General features: G+C 58.9%; 2 protein-coding genes across 2 annotated transcripts; both read left to right on the top strand.

The window, feature by feature from the left end:
• The first annotated feature begins 7,445 nt into the window (after positions 1-7,445).
• LOC106002723 (matrix-remodeling-associated protein 5-like) lies at positions 7,446-10,499 on the top strand. Its single transcript, XM_013037545.1, has 4 exons — positions 7,446-7,957; positions 9,388-9,685; positions 10,259-10,401; positions 10,451-10,499. The coding sequence occupies exons 1-4, from the start codon at positions 7,446-7,448 to the stop codon at positions 10,497-10,499; spliced, it is 1,002 nt and encodes a 333-aa protein (XP_012892999.1).
• Positions 10,500-13,079: 2,580 nt separating this feature from the next.
• On the top strand, positions 13,080-16,111 carry LOC106002722 (steryl-sulfatase-like; the record flags this gene model as incomplete). The annotated part of the gene is made up of 4 exons (XM_013037544.1): positions 13,080-13,570; positions 13,819-13,865; positions 14,150-14,317; positions 15,986-16,111. Coding segments are annotated over exons 2-4 (326 nt in total), but the record flags the coding sequence as incomplete, so codon positions are not given.
• Between the last annotated feature and the right edge of the window lie 106 nt (positions 16,112-16,217).

Raw genomic sequence — 16,217 nt, 5'->3', positions numbered from 1 at the left:
TCTGCTATGCCGACCCCGCCCACCTCGCACAGGCCCGCCGCCTGCTGGGAGGCGATGACGACACTGATGATGTTGCGCTGACGCTGCGCTGGGACCCGGAGGCACCGGGCCACGCCCACCCGGATAGGGACCCGGGAGATGGATCCGGGGAAGGCCACGCCCAACCCTCGGGCGGAGACCCTGATGGGGAGGAGCTGTATCAGGACAGGGACCCGGATGTAGGCCACGCCCACCGGCAGGGCAGAAACCCGGATGTTGCCCATATGTATCAGGCCACAGACTCGGATGTAGGCCATGCCCACCATCGAACCAGGAACCCTGATATAGGCCACGTCCACCAGCGAGCCAGAGACCCTGATGTAGGCCCTGCCCACGCTCAGGACAGAGACCCGGTTGTAGGCCACACCCATCTGCAGGACAAATACCCGAATGTAGGCTATATGTATCAAGCCCGAGACCCGGATGTAGGCCCCTCCCACCAGCAGGACAGACACCCGGATGTAGGCCCCGCCTACAAGCATGCCAGACACCCAGATGTAGGCCATGAGTATGATCAGGACATAGGCCCCACCCACCCTCAGGACAGAGACCCGGATGTCAATGACCCGGATGAGGGCCCCGCCCACCCTGAGGACAGAGACCAGGATGTAGGCCCCGAGTATGACCAGGATGGAGGCCACGCCCACCCTGAGGACAGAGACCCTGATGTCAATGACCCAAATGAAGGCCCCGCCCACTCTGAGGACAGAGACCCGGATGTAGGCCCCAGGTATGACCAGGATGGAGGCCACGCCCACCCTGAGGCCAGTTTCCCGGATGTCCATGACCCGGATGTGGGCAAGGCCTACCGCCTGGTGCGCGGCCCTGGCGCATCGTCATCGTCGCCAACGTCACTTCCGGGCGTGGTGGCCCGGCTGTGGGCACGGCCTGCCTGGCTGCTGCAGCCCGAGCTGATGCTGCGCTGGGCCGGGCTGAGCGGGCCACACGTGCGTCTGACGTGGACGGCGTGCGTGCGTGGCCCCGAGGACCCGGAGGACGCGCCCTGGGTGACCCTCGACCCCCGTGATGACCCTGATGACGTGCACGTGGTGACCCCGGGGCAGACGCTGCGGCTGCGCTGTGCGGCGCAGGGTTCGGAAACACCACGCGTGGCCTGGACGCGGCCCGACGGCTCCATCCTGCGGGGTGATGAGGACGGTGGCCATGACGGGGGGACAACACTGGAGATCCGCGGGATGCGCCAGGCCGACGCTGGCTGGTACCGCTGTGAGGCCCGCGTGGGGCGCCGCGGGGAAACCAAGGCATGGCGTGTGGCCTACGGCGGGGACGCAGCCACGGGGTCCGGGGCCTACACGGAAGAGGAAGCCATGGAATCCGAGGCCTATGGTGTGGATGAAGCCACAGGATCCAAGACCTACGCTGTGAATGAAGCCATAGGATCTGAGGCCTACACTGAGGAGAAAGCCAAAGGATCCAGTGCCTATGGCTCAGATGAAGCCATGAGATCCGAGGCCTACACTGAGGAAAAAGCCACGAAATCTGAGACCTATGGTGAAGAAAAAGCCCACGCTGTGAATGAAGCCATAGAATCCGAGGCCTATGGTGCAAATAAAGCCATAGAATCCGAGGCCTTCACTGAGGAAAAAGCCATAGGATCTGAGGCCTACACTGAGAAGAAAGCCACAAGCCCTGCAGCCTACACCCTGTCTGAAGCCACAGGTCCCACAGCCTTTGACACCTCTGAAGCCACAGGCCCCGCGGCCTACACCAGCTTTGAAGCCACAGCCCCCGCGGCCTACACCCTGTCTGCAGCCCCGGGCCCTGCGGCCTATGGCGGCTTTGAGACCGCCATGGCGAGCCGGGCGCATCGCGTGTTCGTGGTGGCGTTGCGGGCGCCAGCGGCCACGGCTCTGGCACTGCCCACGGGCGTCGCGCTGCGGCTGGGCTGCCGAGCGGAGGCGGAGCCGGCGGCGCGCGTGGGCTGGCTGCTGCCGGGCGGGCGCTGGGCCTGGGCGGGGACGGAGCTGGGGACGGACGGCGTCGGGGTCGGGGCGGACGGGACGCTGACGCTGCCCACGCTGGACCCAAGGCACGCCGGGCGCTATGTGTGTGTGGCTGCCAACGCGCTGGGGCTGGCGCGCTGGGACGCCGACGTCAGCGTGGGCGGGGCGGCGGGGGACAAGATGGCGGAAGCCAAGATGGAAGGCAACAAGATGGCGGAAAGCAAGATGGAGGGAATTAAGATGGTGGATTCCAAGATGGTGGACACCAAGATGGCGGAATCCAAAATGGAGGGAAGCAAGATGGCCGAAAACATGGCAGAATCTAACATGCCCGACGCCAACATGGCGGATTCCAAGATGGCCAAAAACAAGGTGGTGGACACCAAGATGGAGGGAACCAAGATGGTGGAATCCAAGATGGAAGAAAACAAAATGGCGGAAGCCAAGATTGCAGAATCAAACAGGGAGGGAACTAAGATGGCGGAAGCCAAGATGGCCGGAAACATGGTGGAATCCAACATGGCCGACACCAACATGGCGGATTCCAAGATGGTGGACGCCAAGATGGCGGAATCCAAAATGGAGGGAAACAAGATCAGGGAAAGCAACATGGCAGAATCCAAGATGGAAGGAATCAAGATGGCGGAAAACAAGATGGAAGGAATAAAGATGGCCGAAAACAAGGTGGTGGAATCAAAGATGGAGGGAACCAACATGGCGGAATCCCAGATGGAGGAATCCAAGATGGAGGGAATTAAGATGGCGGATTCCAAGATGGTGAAGGCCAAGATGGCAGATTCAAAAATGGCGGATTCCAAGATGGCGGGCGCTGCTGCGGAAGCGGCCGCGGGGGCGTCGCGTGGCGCTGACGTCATTGTTGACGTGCCTAGCTCGGGCCTGGGCACCGGGGAAGCGCGGCTGTGGCGTCGGCGTCCTGCGGGCGGCCCGGGGCGCGGGCAGCAGCGGCGTCCGCCGCCTCCGCCTCCCCCTCCCGCCCCCCGCGCCGCCCCCGCCAGCCGCAGTTTCGAGCCCGCCTTGCCGCGCCGCCCGCGCCCGCCAGTGGCTGCCGAGCACATCCGGCCTGAGCACTGGGCGCGAATCCTGGCGCGCGTGCGCGGCCGCGGCACGGGTGACTTCCGGGCCCCGCCCGCCCTGCTTCCTGTCTCCACGGAGACCTCCTCACTTCCGGTGTCCACACTTCCGGTTTCTACACTTCCGGTTTCGACGCAAATATCCCCACTTCCGGTCTCCACTCAGACCTCACCACTTCCGGTCTCCACTCAGACCACCCCACTTCCGGTCTCCACACTGCCGGTTTCCACTAAAACATCACCACTTCCTGTCTTCACTACTTCCGCCTACCCACTTCCGCTCTCCCCGCAGACCTCCCCACTTCCAGTCTCCACTCGGACCCCTGTACTTCCTGCTTCCACACTTCCAGTTTCCACTCGAAAATTCCTACTTCCGGTCTCCACTCGGACCACCCCACTTCCGGCTTCCACACTTCCGGTTTTGTCTCGAACATCCCCACTTCTGGGCTCCACTCGCAGATCTACACTTCCGGTCTCCACAAGGAGATCCCCACTTCCGGTCTCCATTCGGACTACCCCACTTCCTGTCTCCCCACTTCCAGTTTCCACTCGGAAATCCACACTTCCGGCCTCCACTACTTCGGCCTACCCACTTCGGTTTTCGACTGAGAGATCCCCACTTCTGGCTTCCACACCTCTAGTTTCCCCACGGAACTCCCCACTTCCGGTCTCCAGTCGGACCACCCGACTTCCGGTCACCACTCAGAGATTCCCACTTCTGACTTCCACACTTCCGGTCTCCCTACGGACCTCTCCACTTCTGGTTTTGACACGGACATCCCCACTTCCGGCCTCCACCCCTCGAGCATCCGCTGCTCCGACCTCTGCACTTCCGTCCTCCTCACTTCCGGCCTCCTTACTTCCGATCCCCAGGAGGCTCGGAGGCGGCCGCAGGCGGGGGCGACAGCACAAAGCCCACCGCGCCCGGCCGGGTCCCACGGCGAACCCCCGTGACCCCGTGGTCACGACCCTGCACGGCCGTGCCCCGGATGCCCTCCTTTCCCGTCCTGCGGCTTCCCCCGATGGTGACCCCAGGACCTTTGACCCGCGACCCCCGGCCCTGCCCGCCGTGATCCCGCCCCGTGGCGCCTGGAACGAGCTGGACACGGGTGAGCCTCAGTTTACCCATCTGTCTCCTGCAGGCTCTTGGCTTGGGGGCAGGGGACTGAGGGGAGCCAGATAGGAGGTGGAGATTAGAGGTCACAGGGAGGATACAAGACGGTCAGAGGTCATGGGGAGGTTAGGGGTCACGGGGGGTCAGAGGTCACAGGGAAGTCAGGGGTCACAGTAGGGTCAGCGGTTGCAGAGAGGTCAGAGGTCATGGAGAGGTCACGGGGAGGTGAGAGGCCATGGGCAGGTGAGAAGTGGATGGGAAGTCAAAGGTCATGGGGAACTCAGGGGTCATGGAGAGGTCACGGGGAGGTCTTGGGTGGGTCACTGGGAGGTCAGAGGTCATGGGGAAGCCAGGAGTCACAGGAGGTCAGAGGTCACATAGAGGTCATGGAGAGGTCACAGGGAGGTCATGGGTCACTGGGAGGGCAGAGGGCATGGACAGGTCAGAGAGCATGGGGAGGGGAGGGGTGAAGTCCTTTACTCTGTCTGTCTGTTGTCTGTGTTCCTGGCCGTGTGGGGCACAGGATGACTGGGGAGACAAACACACACGCACGCACAGACAGACATAGAGCAGACAGATAGAGGGACGGATGGATAGACAGACAGACAGATAGGTGGATAGACGGATGAATGGACAGATAGAGCCATAGAGAGACAGACAGACAGATGGACAGAAGGACGGATAGACAGGTAGACAGACAGTAGACAGACGGACAGATAGACAGACAGATAGACTGATAGATAGATAAACAAATGGACGGATAGACAGAGCCATAGACAGACAGAGAGATACATGGACAGATGGATGGAGAGACAGACAGACATGGAAACATACATGGTTGGATGGATGGATAGATAGGTAGACAGACAGACAGCTGGATGGATAGACAGACCAATGGACAGATAGACAGAGCCATAGACAAAGAGATAGATGGACAGATGGATGGGTAGACAGACAGACTGGTGGATATATAGACAGATAGGTAGACAGACACTTGGCAGACGGATGGATACAGAGACAGGTGGACAGATGGACGGACAGAAGGATGGATAGATAGGTAGACAGATAGTAGATAGAAGGACAGATGGACAGATAGATAGGTAGACAGACAGATAAACCAAGGGACAGATAGACAGAGCCATAGAGAGACAGACAGACAGATACATGGACTGATGGACAGATAAACAGACAGACTGATGGACGGATAGACAGAGCCGTAGACAGACAGACACCAGAAACATGGACAGATAGATAGAGACAGACAGACAATGGAAGGATGGACAGACAGAGCCATAGAGAGATAGACAGACAGAGAGATACATGGACAGATGGACAGATAGACAGACAGACAGATAGAAACATACATGGTTGGATGGATGGATAGGTAGACAGACAGACAGACAGATAGATAGACAGACAGACCAATGGACGGATAGACAGAGCCATAGAGACAGATAGAAGAATGGGCAGAGACGAACAGATGGACAGATGAACAGATGGATAGATGGACCAATGGACAGATAGACAGACAGAGGTATACACAGTCAGAGAGACAGATGGACAGATGGATGGATAGACAGACGGGTAGATGGATGGATGGATTGAAAGAGATAACATGGACAGGTGGGTGGGTAGACAGACGGATGGACCGATGGATGTATAGACAGATAGGTAGACAGACACCAGACAGACAGGCAGAAAGATAGAGAGACAGGTGGACAGACAGATGGACAGATAGCTAGATGGATGGACCAGTGGACAAATAGACAGAATCATAGATAGACAGAGCAATGGACAGATAGACAAACAGAGTCATAGACAGAGAGAGAGAGAGAGAGATGGATGGATGGAAGGAAGGATACACAGGTAGGTAGACAGTAGATAGATGGATGGACAGATGAATGGACAGACAGATACATCGGTGGACAGAGTGACACAGACACATGGACAGATAGACGGATGGACTGATGGATGGATAGACAGATGGACAGACAGAGAGACAGAGGGACAGAGGGACAGACAGATGGACAGAGAAACGGACGGACAGACAGATGGACAGATGGACGGACAAGTAGACAGACGAACAGACAGACTGACAGAGACAGACAGACAGAGGGACAGACAGACAGACATAGACAGACTGACAGATGGATAGACAGACGGACAGAGAGATGGACAGAGAAACGGACGGACAGACAGATGGACAGATGGACGGACAAGTAGACAGATGAACAGACAGACTGTCAGAGACAGACAGACAGAGGGACAGACAGACTGACAGACAGATGGATAGACAGATGGACAGAGAGATGGACAGCCGGACAGACAGAAAGACAGAGGGACAGAGCACTGTCTCCGACCAGCACAGGGGCCCTTATCCAACGCCCTGTCCCTCTGTCCCTCCCTCCGTCCATCTGTCCATCCCCAGGCATAGAGCTGACCCCAGCGGCGCCTGACATGCGTGGGACGGACACGAGTGGATCTGACGCTGGCACAATGGACACGCGTGGAAATGTCACACATGGATCTGAAACTCACATGATGGTCATGCATGGAAAGGACAGGAGTGGACCTCACAGGAGCAAACTGGACACGCGTAGGCCTGCAACTGACTTGATGATCACGTGTGAAAATGTCACACGTGACATGGACACGATCAGATCCCTTCCACACTCACTGGACATGCGTGAAACGCACATAACTGCATCTGACATGAGTGGAAATGTCACACGTGTAAATGTCACACGTGTAAATGTCACGCGTGAAAGGGACACGATCATGTCCGTTATTCATAGGACTAACACCAGTGGAAATGTCACGCGTGGATCTGACTCTCAGATGATGGTCATGCGTGGAAATGTCACACGTGAAAGGGACACGATCAGACCCCTTCTGCATGGACTTGACACTCTTAGAATGCACATACGTGGATCAGACACGCGTGCAAATGTCACGCTTGGATATGACAGGCGTGGAATGGACACGATCAGGTCCGTTATTCATAGACCTGACACGCGTGAAAATGTCACACGTGAAAATGTCACACGTGGAATTAACACGATCAGGTCCCTTCTGCATGGCCCTGATACTCTTGGACCGCACATGCATGGATCTGACACGCGTGTAAATGTCACGCGTGAATCTGACACTCACACAATGGTCACACGTGGAAATATCACTCGTGAAAGGGACATGATCACATCCCTTCCACACTCACCTGATACACATGAAGCACGCATGCGTGGCTCTGACACACGTGGAAATGTCATGCACGCCACCCCCGCTCCCCCCGTGCTGCGCGAGGCGCCCACGGAGTTCGTTTCGGCCCACGCGGGCCTCACCCTGCACCTGCCCTGCACAGCCCAGGCCTGGCCCCCTGCGGCCCTGCACTGGCGTCTGCCTGACGGGACCCACATGAGACCTGTGCATGCGCACACGCACCCTCGACTCAGCGACGTCTACGTCCTCCCCAATGGCACGCTGGTGCTGCGCCGCCTGCAGGCCCCGCGCCATGCCGGTGAGTACAAGTGTGTGGCCGCCAACGCGCTGAGCAGCGCGAGACGCACTGTGCACGTCGAAGTCACACCCGCGCACGCGCGTCTCCCCCCCAGCATCCGACCCCGAGGCCCGCTTGCCACGCGTGTGCCCCACGGCGCTGACCTCACGCTGCATTGCCACGCGCGTGGGGACCCTGCCCCACGCGTGTTCTGGAGGCTGCCAGATGGGCGCCTGGTGGATGCTGGGAGCAGGTGAGTGTGGGAAGTGGGGGCACATCCATCCATCCACCTGTGCATCTACCCATCCACACATCCATCCATCCACCCATCCATCCATCCATCCACTCACCCATCCATCCATCCACCCATCCATCCATGCACCCACACATCCATCCATTCATCCATCTACCCATCCATCCACCCACCCATCCACCCATCCATCCCTCCATCCCTCCATCCATCCACCCATCCACTCATCCATCCACCCATCCATCCCTCCATCCATCCACACATCCACTCATCCATCCACCCACCCTTCCACCCACCCATCCATCCACCCATCCATCCATCCATCTACCCATCCATCCACCCATCCATCTACCCATCCATCCATCTACCCATCCATCCACCCATCCATCCATCCACCCATCCATCCATCCATCCATCCACCCATCCATCTATCCACCCATAGTTGGGATAAAGATGATACCCCTTGATAGATAGTTAATTGATAGAGGATGGATTAGACAGATGACATAGATACAGTAGACCATAGATAACAAATCGATTATCGATTAAATATTGCTAGAGATGAGGTGGGGATGGTAGATCCATTAGCAGTGAATAGGTAATTGATAGGTCCTGGCTTGCCAGATCGCAAGGTAGAACCCTAGTGATCGATCATTGATAGATGATCGATCAGGGATCGATACAAGATGAGTATTGGATGCATATGTCACATGTGCGAATAACTAACATTGGCTTCAAATTTGTCTTCCCTTCCTTATGGTCTTTCCTCCTATTACTTCCTTCCCTCCTTCCTTCCCTCCCTCCTTTCTTCCTTCCCTTCTTCCTTCCCTCCTTCCTTCCTTCCCTCCGATCCTTCCTTCCTTCCCTCCAATCCTTCCTTCCTTCCTTCCTTCCCTACATTCCCTCCTTCCTTCCAACCTCCCTTCCCTACATTCTCTCCTTCCTTCCCTCCAATCCTTCTTCCTTCTTTCCAATCCTTCCTTCCTTCCCTCCAATCCTTCCATCCTTCCTTCCCTCCAATCCTTCCTTCCCTCCCTCCAATCTTTCCTTCCCTCCAATCCTTCCTTCCTTCCCTCCAATCCTTCCATCCTTCCTTCCCTCCAATCCTTCCTTCCTTCCAATCCTTCCTTCCTTCCCTCCAATCCTTCCATCTTTCCTTCCGTCCAATCCTTCCTTCCTTCCCTCCAATCCTTCCATCCTTCCTTCCCTCCAATCCTTCCTTCCTTCCCTCCAATCCTTCCTTACTTCCCTCCAATCCTTCCATCTTTCCTTCCGTCCAATCCTTCCTTCCTTCCCTCCAATCCTTCCTTCCTTCCCTCCGATCCTTTCATCCTTCCTACCCTCCAATCCTTCCTTCCCTCCAATCCTTCCTTCACCCTTCCCTCCTTCCTCCCCTCCTTCCTTCCTGCCCTCCCTCCCTCTCCCCTCCCCAGCTCTGACATCCGGGTCCGCGCCTTTCCCAACGGCACGCTCTCCGTGCGTCCGGTGACGTCACGTGACGCGGGGGAGTACGTGTGCGTGGCCCGCAACGCGGCGGGCGACGTGCATGCACGGCTGCGCGTGGAGTTGGTGGCTGGGCCAGGCGGCTCCTATCTGCAAACCCGGCTTCCCGTGACCCCTGTGACCCAGGACACCGACCCCAGGGAGGACTGTGCTGCCCACCACCGCCTCCATGTCCCATCCGGTGTCCTGGGAGACCCGGATGTTCGGGTCGCGAGGCCTGATGGGAGTGTGGGGATCTGGGACCTGGGGCCTGGGTTAGACCTCGGATGTGTGACCACGGGTGGGGGGGCGGGGCCTGGGGAGGGTTCTTCCTCTTCCTCTCAGTCACTTCCTTCTTCCTCTTTCTTTCCTGTTTCCTCTTCCTTTCCTTCTTCCTCTTCCTCTCATCCCTTCCTGTTCTCTTCCTCTCAATCTCTTCCTTCCTCTTCTTCCTTTCCTTCCTCTTCCTCTTCTCAGTCTCTTCCTTCTTCCTCTTCTTCACATTCTTTTCCTGTTTCCTCTTCTTTTCCTTGTACTTCCTCTTCTCCATCTCTTCCTGCTTCCTCTCATGTTTCCTCTTCTTCCTCTTCCTTTCCTTCTTCCTCTTCCTCTCAGTCTCTTCCTTCATTTCCTGTTTCCTCTTCCTCTTCACTTCCTGGTTCCTCTTCACTTCCTGCTTCCCCTTTGCTTCCTGCTTCACTTCCTGCTTCCCCTTCACTTCCTGCTTCCTCTTCGTCTCCCACTTCCGCTTCCGCCCCGCTACCGCCCGAGCTCTCCGTCCCCTATGGCGCCCCCGTGACCCTCACATGCCCCGTGACCCAGGGGTCGCACGCAGTGACCTGGCTGACGCCGGCCTTGCAGCCCGTGGCCTTCACGTCCGGCTCGGAGGACGCCCACTTCCGTGTGCTGCCAGATGGGCGTCTGCGCCTGCGGGGGGCACGGCGGGCCGACGCAGGCACGTACACGTGCGTGGCGGGGCGGGGCCGGCGCGCCACCCTGCGCCTACACGTGCAGCTGCGGTCACCGCGCATCCGGGTCACACCTGACGTCCATGATGACGTGAACGAGGACATTCGGGTCTCCCCCGTGGTGCGTATGCGCGTGCGCTGCCAGGCGGATGGCGTCCCCGAGCCCCGCCTGCTGTGGGAACTTCCGGGCGGGCTGGTACTTCCAGTCCCGTATCGCAGTCACACGGGGGGAGGGATCAGCGTGGATGCGCGCGGGACGTTGGAAATCCCGGATGTGCGTGCGCTGCGCAGTGGTGGCAGCTACGCCGTGGCATGCGTGGCGCGCAACCCGGCAGGAGAAGCCCGGATGTGGGTGCGGCTGCCGCCATGGTGGGCGCGGGCTCTGCCCCCTGCGGTGTCGGCTCTGCCCTCTGAGGTATTGACTCCGCCCCCTGGCCCGCCTGCCCCGCCATCTTGGGTGCTGACTGCGCCCTCTGAGGTATTGACTCCGCCCCCTGTTGCACTGGCTCCGCCCTCTGAGGCAGCTCCACCCCCTGGCCCGCCTGCCCCGCCATCTTGGGTGCTGACTGCACCCTCTGAGGCGTTGACTCCGCCCCCTGTTGCACCGGCTCTGCCCCATCACGCACCTGCCCCGCCATCTTGGGCGCTGACTCTGTCCACTGGTGCGCTGGCTCCGCCCTCTGAGGCAGCTCCGCCCCCTGGCCCGCCTGCCCCGCCATCTTGGGCGCTGACTCCACCCCCTGACGCACCGACTCTGCTCTCTGAGGCGCTGACTCCGCCCCCTGGGACGGCGTCGGAGGTGGCGCTGCGTGTGGTGCTGGGCGGCAGCTTCCGGCTGCGCTGCCCCACCTCCACGCTTCCGGTGTCCTGGCGCCTGCCCGGCGGGCTGGTGCTGCGTGGGCCGCAGAGGCGAGGCCGCTTCACGCTGGGCGCCGACGGCAGCCTGGAGGTGCGCGCCGCCTCCGAGCGGGACCGCGGCGCCTACATCTGCCATGCCCACCCCGGGGCGCCGCCCGGACACGCCCCCCGCGCGCCGGAGACCAGGATGTTCAGCTTCATTCCCGCCACTAGGCCGCTGGGTGCCATGGCAAGGCAACAGACTGAGGAGACCCGGATGTGGGGCTTCAGTCCCGCCGCTAGGCCGCGGCGTTCGGTTGCAGGGCAACCAAGTGAAGATACCAGGACGTTGGGCTCCACCGCAGCATCTAGGCCTCTGCGTTCGGTTGCCGGGCCACAGACCAAGAAGACCCGGATGTGGGGCTTCATTCCTGCCTTTAGGCCGCTGGGTTCGGTTGCCGGGAAAGCGCGTGAGACCCGGATGTCCAGCTCCAGCAAGACTCTTGGGCCCCAGCCAGAAGATGCCCGGATGTGGGGTTCCGAACCTGCGCGCGCTGTACAGAAGCTGCGGTCCGACCAGAGGCCACGGAGAGGCTAGGACCCGGATGTGGACTGGGAGGGACCCAGATGTGGACTGGGAAAGACCCGGATGTCACCTATCTCTGGGTCCACTGAAGGGCCAGGACCCGGATGTGGACTGGGAGAAACCCGGATGTCACTTTCTTCCATGTCCACTGACCCGGATGTGGCATGGAGGAACCGGATGTCACTTTCCTCCAGATGCACTGATGGGTCTGGACCCGGATGTGGACTAGGAGGGACCCGGATGTCACCTTCCTTCATATCCACTGAGGGCCCAGTACACAGATGTGGACTGGGAGGGACCTGGATGTCACCCTCATTCGTGTCCACTGACCCAGATGTGGCCTGGGGAACCCGGATGTCACTTATCTCCAGGTCCACTGAAGGGCCAGGACCCGGATGTGGACTGGGGGACCCGGATGTCACCTATCTCCAGGTCCACTGAGGGGCCAGGACCCGGATGTTGAGTGGGGAACCCGGATGTTATGTAAGTCCATGTCCATTAACCTGGATGTGGACTGTGGCAGGGACCCGGATATGTGCTGGGCAGGACCCGGATATCACATCCACAGGCCTGGCTGTGGCGTGTGGAGTCCCGGATGTCATGCTCCTCTCCTTCCACTGACAGGGTCTAGGACCCGGATGTGGCGTGGGGATCCCGGATGTCAGGTCCCTCCACATCCACTGAGGGTCTAGGACCAAAATGTGGAATGGGAACTACCCGGATGTTAGGGACCTCCAGGTCTGTGAACCCGGATGTGGGTTGGGTACTCGGATGTTAGGGACTTCCAGGTCCATGAACCTGAATGTGGGGTGAGTACCCAGATGTTAGGGACCTCCAGGTCCATGAACCTGGATGTGGGGTGAGTACCCAGATGTTAGGGAACTCCAGGTCCATGAACCTGGATGTGGGGTGAGTACCCAGATGTTAGGGACCTCCAGGTCCATGAACCTGGATGTGGGGTGAGTACCCAGATGTTAGGGACCTCCAGGTCCGTGAACCCGTATGTGGGGTGGGTACCCGGATGTTAGGGATCTCCAGGTCAGGGAACCCAGATGTGGAGGCGAGTACCAGGATGTCCCTTATCTCCAGATCCACTGGAAGGCGCCAGGACCCGGATGTGAGGGGTTTGGACCCGGATGTGAGGGTTGGGACCCTCATGTGAGGGGTTGAGACCCAGATGTGAGAGGTGGAATCCGGATGTGGGCGGAGTGGGCGCTCCACACCTTGGCCCCGGGCTCTAGCTGCACTTTGGCCGTTGGGGTCCTTTCTCAGACTCGGAGGCAATAAAGCAGCCATGCTGCTTCTGGATGGAATTCTTCCTCACTTCTGTCCCAGCGCAGGCCAAGCCCTCCTGAGTCCCTCACTTCCTCCCCAGCCCAGGCCACACCCTCCTGAGTTCTGGCCACGCCCTACTGAGCACAGGCCACGCTCCCTGATGGTCCTGACTCTTATTGCAGCCCTCCATGTAGTTCTCGAGGTTTCCCTCCTCCCCTTCCTCCTGCCTCTGCCAGGCCTGGCAATTTCTTGGCGCCCAGCCCAACAACTCCGGGTTTTTCCCTTCCTTCCCCGCCTTCCCCTTCAGCACCACATCCTGTTCCTTTCCAAGGAACAAGGGGACTTTTATTTTGGAGGGGGCTTGTGGAATTCTGGCTGCTGGAGTGATGTGCACATTTGAGCCCTGCGAGCTTCCTGGCTGGCAGGGAGAGCAGCAGACCCAGGCGCTGATGGCAGAGAACTGTGGATGTGAGTTCGTCCTCTGGGGAACACGGGGAGAGGTGTGGGGACCCGGGGTGGGGGGGCTTCGATTGCTTTTTGGAGCCCCCCCCGATGTCCCACCATGCCCCGGGGTGGGGGCTGCAGGGCCCTGCCACAGGCCTGGAAAGACGAGGTGAGGGGCTGATGTACTGGTGGGGGCAACAGCAGCCTGGCCCTGGCGTGGCCGGATATTCCTCAGCTCTTCCCCACTTCCTGCTTCCGGCCTTCTCTTCCAGGAAACGGGGAGCATCATGGGAAGGACGCGATCCTGGGTGCCATGTTGGTCAGGAGAGGGCCTGGAGGGAGGGGGAGCCCTCCCATCTCCCACCCATCCATCCATACACCCATCCACCTATCCATCCATCCACCCATCCACCCACCCATCCATCCATCCATCCACCCATCCACCCACCCATCCATCCATGCATCCATACACCAATCCATCCATCCATGCATCCATACACCCATCCATCCATCCATCCATCCGTCCATCCATCATTCATCCATCCATCCACCCATCCATCCACCCACCCATCCACCCCTCCTCCTCCTCTCTCTCCTCCTCAGGTTGCACAGCAGCTGCGTGGCCCCACCCCTCACCTTCCTCCTCCTCCTCCTCCTCCTCCCCCCTGGCCCCTGCGCAGGCCCTGCCCCCTCGCGTCCCAACTTCCTGCTGCTCTTGGCCGACGACCTGGGCCTGGGTGACCTGGGCAGCTTCGGGAACCGCAGCCTGCGGTGAGCAGAGGGGGCGGCCCGGATGTAGGGCCTTAGTTACCCGGATGTGGGAGCTCAGATCCCTGGATGTTCCACCAGGAGAACTGTATAGACATCTAGTAACTCAGTTCCCCGATTGTTGGATGTTAGTATCGTGGATGTTGGATATCAAATCCCCGGATGTTGGATCTTAGTGCCCTGGATGTTGGATATCAGGTCCCCGGATGTTACATGTTAGTACCCCAGATTTGAAGATCAGGTCCCCGGATGTTGGAGACCAGGTCCCCAGCTGTTGGATCTTAGTGCCCCGGATGTTGGATATCAGGTCCCCGGATGTGGGAAATCAGGTTCCCGGATGTTGGACTTCAGTTCCCTGGATGTTGGATGTTAGTACCCGGATGTTGGAGACTAGGTCCCTGGATGTTGGATGTTAGTGCCCCGGATGTTGGATATCAGGTCCCTGGATGTTAAATCTTAGTACCCTGGATGTGGGAGATAATGTCCCCAGATATTGGACTTCAGTGCCCCGGATGTAGGAGCTCAGGTCCCCAGATGTTGGAGGTTAGTGCCCCGAATGTGGGAGCTCAGGTCCCTGGATGTTAGATATTAGTACCCCGGATGTTGTAGCTCAGACCCCGGATGTTGGATCTTATTCCTCCGGATGTAGGAGCCCAGGTGCCTGGATGTTAGATCTTAGTGTCCCAGATGTTGGATATCAGATCCTCGGATGTGGGATGTTAGTGCCCTGGATGTTGGAGGACAGGTCCACGGATGTTAGATCTTAATGCCCCGGATGTGGGAAATCAGGTTCCCGGATGTTAGATGTTAGTGCTCCGGATGTTAGATGTCAGGTCCTCGGATGTTGGAGGACAGGTCCACGGATGTTAGATGTTAGTGCTCCGGATGTTGGAGATCAGGTCCCCGGATGTTAGATGTTAGTACCCCGGATGTTAGATGTCAGGTCCTCGGATATTGGAGATCAGGTCCCTGGATGTTGGAGATCAGGTCCCCGGATGTTGAATCTTACTGCCCTGGATGTTACATGTTAGTACCCCGGATGTTAGAGCTCAGTTCCCCGGATGTTCCACCAGGAAAACTGTATAGACATCTAGTGGATCTCAGGTCCCCGGATGTTGGAGTTCAATTCCCAGGATGTTAGGTCTCAGTTCCCTGGATGTTGAAGATCAGGTCCCCGGATGTGGGATGTTAGTGCCCCGGATGTTGGAGATCAGGTCCTCGGATGTTAAATCTTAGTATACCCCAGATGTGGGAAATCAGGTTCCCGGATGTTAGATGTTAGTACCCCAGATGTTGAAGATCAGGCCCCCCGGATGTTGGAGATCAGATCCCTGGATGTTGGATCTTAGTGTCCCAGATGTGTTGCCCGGATGTAGGCCCTCAGGTCCCCGGATGTTGGGCCTTAGATCCCGGATGTAGGAGCCCAGTCCACAGATACAGGTCTTAGTACCCTGGATGTTGGACCTCAGGTCCCCAGATGTTGGATCTTAGTTCCCCGGATGTGGGATCTCAGGGCCCCGGATGTTGGAGTTCAGCTCCTGGGATGTTGGGCATTAGATCCCCGGATGTTAGACCCCAGGTCCTGGGATGTTGGGCATTAGATCCCCGGATGTTAGACCCCAGGTCCCCGTATGTTCTTGGCTGTGACTCAGTTTCCCTCTCCCCCCACAGCACCCCGCACCTGGACGGCCTGGCCCGGGACGGCGTGCGGCTGACCCAGCACTTGGCGGCAGCGTCTGTCTGCAGCCCGAGCCGCGCGGCCTTCCTGACGGGACGCTACCCTGTGCGCCTGGGTTGGTATGGGGGGGTGGGACATCCGGGGAACGGAGGGGGTGGTGAGGGGAAGGACGGGGGTGGGACACCCGGGGATCTGAGAGCCAACATCCGGGGTACTAAGATCTGA

The sequence above is a fragment of the Dipodomys ordii genome, unplaced genomic scaffold (assembly GCF_000151885.1).
Source record: "Dipodomys ordii isolate 6190 unplaced genomic scaffold, Dord_2.0 Scaffold1000000435, whole genome shotgun sequence".
In the NCBI taxonomy this organism is placed as follows: Eukaryota; Metazoa; Chordata; class Mammalia; order Rodentia; family Heteromyidae; genus Dipodomys; species Dipodomys ordii.
This window is presented reverse-complemented; position numbering and strand designations above follow the sequence as displayed.